The 8,332-nt window shown below is 35.6% G+C and overlaps 2 protein-coding genes across 2 annotated transcripts; both read left to right on the plus strand.

The window, feature by feature from the left end:
* Window positions 1–275: 275 nt before the first annotated feature.
* Window positions 276–3,250, plus strand: LOC105130603 (signal peptidase complex catalytic subunit SEC11A-like). Its single transcript, XM_011033177.1, has 8 exons — window positions 276–354; window positions 438–550; window positions 651–722; window positions 1,460–1,495; window positions 1,937–1,982; window positions 2,210–2,297; window positions 2,658–2,715; window positions 2,957–3,250. Exons 1-8 carry the CDS (start codon window positions 276–278, stop codon window positions 3,005–3,007), a joined length of 543 nt encoding a protein of 180 aa, XP_011031479.1. The 3' UTR covers window positions 3,008–3,250.
* A 2,335-nt stretch (window positions 3,251–5,585) lies between these two features.
* On the plus strand, window positions 5,586–8,332 carry LOC105130510 (uncharacterized). The gene is made up of 2 exons (XM_011033059.1): window positions 5,586–5,855; window positions 6,086–8,332. The coding sequence occupies exon 2, from the start codon at window positions 6,547–6,549 to the stop codon at window positions 7,795–7,797; it is 1,251 nt and encodes a 416-aa protein (XP_011031361.1). The 5' UTR covers window positions 5,586–5,855; window positions 6,086–6,546; the 3' UTR covers window positions 7,798–8,332.

Here is an 8,332-nt window from a genome sequence, read left to right on the forward strand (position 1 = left end):
AGTGATCTAAATCCTTTCTAGATCAATATTCTTTGTACATTGAGTCTATAAATTTGCGCCAATCACAATCAAGATTGTTTGGAATGGGGGACTTCGGTTTTTGTTAGCATTGATTCACATGAATAAACTACAGGGACTATATAAAAATATGGTGAAATTTAACTGCCATATATTTGCTTTCTGCGACAATCTGCCTACAAAACCGAAGAATCCCAGTTTCAGTTTTGACAAGACAAAATCACAGAGAGAGAGACAGAGAAGGGAAAAAAAAAAACATGGAGCGGATAGCAAATAATGTAGAGTCAATAAAGTCTATGAAGATCAGAGACACTCTAACTCAATTCATCACTCTTGGTTCGTTTTCTTTTTCTTCTCTTCAAAAAGATTGATTTTTTCTCCTTTCTTTTATTGATTTGTTGATTATTTTTGTTTTACAGGGATAATAGCGTCAACAGTTTTAATAATATGGAAAGTCTTAATGTGTTTAACTGGTAGTGAATCTCCTGTTGTCGTTGTTCTTTCTGGGAGTATGGAACCTGGTTTCAAACGAGTTAAGGATCCCATGTTTTTTTTTTTTCTTTTTTGGTTTAGATATGAATATGAACGTAGACAAGATGTGGTTTTTATGATGTTGTCTTGACTTGTAGCAGGGTGATATTCTGTTCTTGCATATGAGCAAGGCCCCAGTTCGAATTGGAGAGATTGTTGTGTACAGTGTAGAAGTATGTTCTTTGTTTCTCTGATTTGTTTTTGTTGATACGGTGACTGTTGAGATTTCTTGATCTTATATTTGATATTTTTTATTAGTCGATGTTTCTAGTATTTAGTACATCTTTTTGTTGAATTTTTGCGTATAGAAAATAATGGAGGAAATATGAGGGTAGCATTTGGTATCTTCTCGGAATAAAAGAGACAGAGACTTTCCATGTTTCCATGCACTTTTGTTTTGAGCACATCAATTTTATGTTCGTGTCTTCAACTCTTCGACCAGGCACGTTCTTGTCTCTTCTTTTTCTGTCCATTCTATTTTATAACAGTAACGAAACGCAAACAGGTGTTATTTCTTCATTGGTTACATAAAGGTGGGACCCGCCATTTACTGTTATGGGTCCCCCTTTTATGCGAGGGGAGCAGTAGTGCCATAATGCGGGTGTTTTGATGAATCTTGTTTGAACCCATTTTAGCTGTCTAAACCTCAACTGTAGGAACTTTTGTGGGAATTTGATATAAGCAGAGGTGCGTGGGTTAATTTAAGGCGATTCAGCTTTGTATTTACCCTAACACATAGAAGCCATTCCTGTGAATTTAGCTAACATGGACATTGTTTGGCACAAGGTTGTTCTCTTTTGCTTTGATTGTATGCCAGATCTATTTCTTTCTTCTTGCTCTCATGCATGTATTTAGTATTAGTATTCTTATTTTTACCCTGTGACTAACATATCTTCCACGCATTGCTAAGGGACGCCCGGTTCCAATTGTCCATCGAGTAATTGAGGTACCAATATCTGCGAGATTCCACTTGTTTTGTTATGTAAGCATGCTTGTCATTGTTTATTGTAGACTATGCTGGGCACTCTGCACAGGGTTGTTGAGAGTGTTAAGCTGACTACTTGGTTCCAAACTGAAAATGTATTCTTCATGGACATAGTGACCATATAGAAAGGAAACTACTACAAGGAAATATAAGCTTCTGTGCATCCACTCTTGTTTATTTTAGTGTCAATCATAGTATATTTCATGTTTCTCACAAGGAAGCATACCGATTGAACAAAAGAAGGAAGGCCCTTAGCTCATCTTGACCCCACTCACATTTCTTCTGGAACTTCAATTTGTATCTGCTGGCTCTGTAACCACCCACAGAATGAGTTAGGTTACCTGAATATTATTTGATTTTTAAAAACAAATTTTCATAATGTACATTTGTTATGCTTTGTAGGTTCACGAAGAGGAAAATAATGGAAATGTTGACATCCTTACAAAAGGTAACACGTTCTGTATCTCAAGCTGCTAAATTTCTATGAGTACTCATCTGCTTATCCTACCTAATCCTCTTCTACTCTCATGAATAAAATATGAAGATGAAATAAAATGAAGGATAAAAAGGGACAATCTTTCGGCCTATTAAGTCGTTTTATAAGGGATACAAGTGAAATGCTCTTAAAAAATATTTGATACTGATGTTCAATTTGTGATTGGCTAATTTTATCAGGAGACGCCAATCCTTTGGATGACAGGAGCTTCTATGCTAATAGTCAGCATTGGTTGAAGTCACAACAAATTATTGGGAGAGATGTTGCGTAAGTCGTTATGCATGTGTTTACATGTATTTTATTTGCAACATGAAATTGCAGTGTACATGGGAGATCATGGATTAACTCGAAAAGTACAGAAAAGTGGTGTTCTATATAGTTACTTCCACATGCTGTCATCTACTGATTTTGTCTAATATTTGTTTGATGACGAGATAATTCAGGCTGGTTAATATGTCCATCCAAATGAATGATTTACCAACTCCTTTTGACATAAGAAACACATATTTCTGTCTTATGATTCTCTTCTAAACGCTTTCTGCAATATCCGTAAACTAGTAATCGAGCCGAAGCATCAATTAATTCTCTTGATTTATGGGAGACTGAATTGTACCTTCTCTCCTGTAGGTTTGTGCCTTATGCTGGTTGGGCAACAATCATCATGACAGAAAAACCTATTATTAAGGTAGTTTAAAGGTTTTGAACCAACAGAGATATTGTTCTTTTGCCTTTCGAATCAGTCATAAAACTGCTAGAGATGCTCATTTCCCTGTCATATGAGAATAACAATTGACAACTGAAACTCTCAAGAGAAAATTAAAATCAAACCAGAAAGGAAGAAGTTTTTGCGTGCTGTGCTTTTTTTAGAGACTCCTTTCACTAGTTTTTGTGTAGAATATGTAACTTTGTTCTGGTTTTTCTTGCAGTACATGTTTATAGGCGTTCTAGGTCTGCTGGTCATAACCTCGAAGGATTAAGTAATCGAGTTTTCAGTACATGGATGATACAATACAAGCTCCCCCCTCCGAAACGGTGGCAAAGAAATTTAGATTTTTCGAATACCCACAGAATTTTGTAAGATTTGAGGGCTACATATCTTGTCCTGTGAACTGCGGATTAGGTTGATGGAACATATTTGCTGTGTTAAAAATCCGTTGCGCGTTGCCATACCTCTGAAAAAATTCTTCAGATCAATTTCTATCATGATCTAAGCTTGTATCTGCTTTCTGGAACATCGTGCCACTGTAAATGGGATAACTTCACAGGATTAAATACCTTTTATTATGAAAAATCAGTGTCATTTGTGCTATCTTGTCTAATATAACGCAAGGATCGTGGCAGAATTGCTTTGTCCCTGTGAAGGTAGAGTATCATCTGATAATTTGACATCAGTATGGCAACGATAACGAGAATAACATTAAAGGCTTTTAGTCAAGAGGTTGACCCTTCCATAGGTGGAAGCTGTCTGAGCAGGAGCCATGTTGCTCTGTAGCTGATGTGAAGTCACCTAGAGAACAACTGTCTGTAAAACCTCATCCCCACTTAATTTTCCAGAAATTTTGAAACCGTACATCCATATTTCCTTTAATTGAAGAGAGCGACGACTGCTGTGAGTTTGCTCTTGTCTAAATTCAAAGAAATGCTTCTTAAGACGTGTTTGGTTGCTGTCTCATAAAGACAGTAGAGAAACATTTTCTCTTTTAAAAGTAAAAAACTTTAAAATTATCCTATTTTATGTCTATTTTTCCGATCAAAACACGTTTATTAGATTTCAACACGCACGACACAACATCAATGATTACGAACAATACTAAATTTCGAGTTCTTAAAGTGTAGCCAAAATCACTCCCCGAAGAATTCCAGCCATCATATTTGAGGTATCCATAAGCATCCGTATATATTCAAGTCCCTTTCCATACTTGGCAATAAAGTTGTAAGAGTCCATGCATAACGAAAAGGTCATTTTGCTTCGTGCATTTTAGTGCTCGATTGTTCGTACAAGAGTAAATAATAATTCAGTCCCTGTATTTTCCAAGTTTTCGCAATACAACAACTTAGTTTTTCTGGTTTAGAAACCATTACCTAATCCCATGTTGTTTATAACTATTAATTCATCAAAATGTTCTGTTAATTTATTTATTTTTAAAAAGCATAGGGGAGGGATACGAGGTTTTTTAAACTAGAGGGGCTAACTAGTTGTTTCGCTTGATGTCTTGCATCTCTTCTTTGATGCAGGTGGTTTCAAGGGCAGTTTGTACTTGGTACAAGTACTAACTGGGTTTCACACTAGTGTTAAGCCTTAGAGAGGATATAAAATATTATGACATGTATTTAAAAGTTTATCCATGCCGTTAGGTATGGGTAGTCAATTTCCCACATCATCTCATGCTAAATTGACTTCAAATTGTAGGTCATCCATTTTGAGCACCGAGATGGCAATTTTGTTTTTGGTAACCATTTAGACATATTTTAATTAATTTTTTAAAATTTTAAAATTAATAATCATATAAACTTTTAATAATCCTAAAATTTTTACCATTTAAATCAATAACATCTAAAAAATAAATCCAAAAATTAATTAATTAAACTATATCTCTCAAAATTTTCAAAATGATAAATATAGCTTAAACAAGTGGTGGCATGTAGCTATTTGCACTAACAGGATTCTTCTTCAATGATATCATGGCACAAGTCAATTATGTCTAATTTTAGTTGCGTCGAGTTAAAAAAAAATTAAAATTTACATAATTTGATTCATTTAATTTAATAAGTTATTTCATGACTAGTTGAACTAATTAAAATCTAGTTTCATTTTATTTATATGATATCTTTAAATTTTTTTGAAAAACTAACTTGAATTAACTAATTGTATTTATATGATGCCATGAAAGGTTAAGTTACATTTTTTATATTATAATAATAAATTAACAAAAGTGCGCTCAAATTTGAAATGTCACCCTTTTTATTTTGCAAAAGTACTTATCATCAACCATGAGGTCATTATATTTACTTTTATTATAATTTATTTCTATACAACAAAATAATTTATTTCTATAATTTAGTTATTATAAAATCTAATACTAGATCTCAACAAGAATCAAAGAAATTAATGTTTCACCACATTATGAAATTCTAACACCATTGTATTTAGTTTTATAACCAATTTAATTATCAAGAATTTTTTTTAAAATAGTATTATTGAAAGGAAAACTATGAATTATTTTCAAAAATTAAGATAAAGCATCAAGTGACTTTTAAGAATGTTAAGTTATTAACTTTAATCTAAATAAAATTAAACTATAGAAAAAAAATTCTCATAAATGCATCAAATTAAATATATAATATTTCAGAAAGAAATTAATTTTATTATATAAAAATGGATTAGATCATATTTTTATTAAAAAAAAATATGTGAGGTAGGGATGAAACTAGAGAATTGAATTGAAAATCACAAAAAGGATTAAAAAAGACGAAAAGATAAAAATTTTAAAAAAAATTGAAAACGTTTGTGCTAAAAGAACACAAAGGTGAGACCACGCAAGAAAGAAGGAACCGAAGAGAGAGGGAGTGAAAGGGAAAGAAACACAGAGAGAAACCAAGAAAATAAACACACAAAAACAAAAAGAGAAAATAAAACTCTACTTTATTACACTAATTAGCAGCAAAAGCGAGCGATCAAGCTAGCTAATACTCTCAAAACCACAAACCTTCTCTTTCTTTCTCCCTCTTCTCAAATCAAGAACACCGAAAACTACATTCAATACCCGATAAAACAAGCCAGGAATCAAGCTCGAACTCTTCTATTTTGGCGAGGTTTAATCAAAGGTTGGTTTTTTCAAATTTTACTTGATTAATCTTTAAAACCCATTAATTTTATACCCGTAAAGTTTAGTTTTTGCACTTCATTGTCAATTTTTTTTAGGGGCTCTGCTTAGTTTGTTTTACTGATCCCTGTTTATAAAGTTGAATTTGTTAAAATTTGAAGTTGTTAGTTTGTGAATTGTGTGTATTAGCGTGAAAACTGAAGTGGGTTTTTGTTATTTTGACTGGTGCAGTGATATATGAAGAGAAAGGAGTTTGTTGTGTATATAAAGTTTGGTGATTTGAAGTTAGGGTTTTGATTTATTGTGTGTTTGAATGAATTGGTGTTGGTTTTGGGTGATTTGGATTGAGTTTTTTTTAGCGAGTTTGATCTCTTAGGGTTTTGGATGTTGTAAAGATGAGATTTGGGCTTGCATTGTATGGTTTGTTGGCGGGCGAGTTTCGGGTTATTTGGAAACAGAAATAGCTGTTTTCTAGGTTGAAAATCGTGGGTTTTTGTGATTTTGGTGAATGGTGGGGTTTGGGACTGTTTGTGCTGGAGACAAGCTGTGGTTGACTGTTGATTTGCTTTGAATTTGATATGTGGGTGTGGAAATTTGTGTTTTTGTGGAGACGAAGATAACAGTGATTGAGTGTGGAATTGGGGGTTTTGCGGCTCTGTTTTTGGATGGTATATGAATCTGTTCCGTGAGAAATGCAACCTTATCAGAGCTCCAGAGTTGATTTGGTTGAATTGAGAACTCAGATAGTGAAGAAGGTTGGAGTTGAGAGATCAAAGAAGTATTTTTACTACTTGAATCGATTTTTGAGTCAGAAGCTGTGTAAGAGTGAGTTTGATAAGTCATGTTTTCGCTTTCTTGGAAGGGAGAATCTACCACTGCACAATAATCTTATACGTTCAATATTGAAGAATGCCTGTCAAGTGAAGACGCCGCCACCAAGTTACGAGGCGGGTCCCACAAAATCTCCGATTCAAGCTTCAAAAAGTTCTCCTGTTCGAGAAGATGGGCATGAACAAATCGTGTCCCTTATTCCAAATCAAAGCATGCCCATTCGGCCTAATGGGATCTTACCAGTGTCCCCAAAAAAGGTTAGGTCAGTGACACGTGATCAGAAGCTCAGAGATAGACCCAGTTCACTTGGACCCAATGGGAAAGTTGAATGTATCTCACATCGATCAATTGGTACAGAAGATAATGGAATTAAATTTGTAGTGGAAAATGGGGAATTGGCTCCTTGTGATTATCAGAGACCAGTGCAGCATCTTCCAACAGCTGCTGAGCAACCTGAGAATGAAAGGGAGGGTTCAGCTCAATGGCCCATTGAAAGACCAAGGACACAGAACAAAGATCAGACTGCATTTGTGGAAGATAGAGATGAGGTGGGGCAGGCAAACCACCTGAGCTTCTCGAGAAGTCCTCTACTTGCACCACTAGGGATTCCAAATTGTTCAGCTAGCATGGGTGGGGCCCGCAAAGCTATGCCAGTTGCAAGCAGTGGTGATTTTGTTAGCTATTATGACAGTGGTGGATTGTCTGATACAGAGATGCTGAGGAAACGCATGGAGCAGATTGCAGATGTGCAAGGCCTTGGAGGGGTCACGACAGAATGTGCAAACACGTTGAATAAGATGCTGGATGTGCACTTAAAGAGGTTGATCAAGTCATGCATCGAGTTAGTAGGAGCACAGTCTCTGCGTGATCCAAGAAAGTACACTGTTCACAGGCAGCAGGTACAGAACAAGGTTGTCAATGGCATGTGGCCAAGTAATCACTTGCATATGCAGAGTAGCAGTGGTCCTGTTGAGGGTATGCAGGAGCAGAGGCCACATAGTTCAATATCTATGCTTGATTTCAAAGTTGCCATGGAGCTAAATCCACAGCAACTTGGTGAAGATTGGCCATTGCTGCTGGAGAAAATATGTATGCAGTCATTTGAGGATTGAAAACATACCTGTGAAGATTTGTTTATCCCAAAGCCATAATTGGGTCAGGCTGTCCTGGTTCAAAGGCATTGACAACTGTTGTTAGAAGCCATTGATGTACCCAGTTCTGTTTCTTGTTGCCAGTATGAACCAGATGGCTCCCCTTTTGTTGAAGCTCGGCTAGTGCAAGATGAAATTTGTGGGTTGAGCATCCAGATGGCTGTATTCTCCTGCCACAGATCCTGTATGGATCGGGAAATTATTTAGCAGCAACCAAGCCAGGGAAAGTTTCAAATAGAATGCCCTTGGTTGGCTGCTCTGTTGTACGATAAGCATGGGTGTTGGCTGTCTGCTGCCGTCACTACAGATCCGAAGCTCTTCTGTATAATTTACAGCCAACAAAGAGGTACTCTAAGACAGTTTTGCAGGATACACTTGTGTAGCTTGTTGAAAGGTAAACCACTGGTGTAAAGAGCTGTAGTGTTGCTCTTTGTATTTTAAAATCTGAAACGATTGGAATTCCAATATTAATAACAAATTGATATCCATTGACTTA

This window comes from Populus euphratica, unplaced genomic scaffold (genome assembly GCF_000495115.2).
Source record: "Populus euphratica unplaced genomic scaffold, PopEup_1.0 scaffold21.1, whole genome shotgun sequence".
Taxonomy (NCBI): domain Eukaryota; kingdom Viridiplantae; phylum Streptophyta; class Magnoliopsida; order Malpighiales; family Salicaceae; genus Populus; species Populus euphratica.

Coding starts and splice junctions, on each gene's coding strand:
- LOC105130603 (XM_011033177.1), top strand. CDS start 276: ATGGAGCGGATAGCAAATAATGTAGAGTCAATAAAGTCTATGAAGATC. Junction 355..437: donor AACTCAATTCATCACTCTTG/GTTCGTTTTCTT, acceptor TTTGTTTTACAG/GGATAATAGCGTCAACAGTT. Junction 723..1,459: donor TTGTTGTGTACAGTGTAGAA/GTATGTTCTTTG, acceptor CGCATTGCTAAG/GGACGCCCGGTTCCAATTGT.
- LOC105130510 (XM_011033059.1), top strand. CDS start 6,547: ATGCAACCTTATCAGAGCTCCAGAGTTGATTTGGTTGAATTGAGAACT.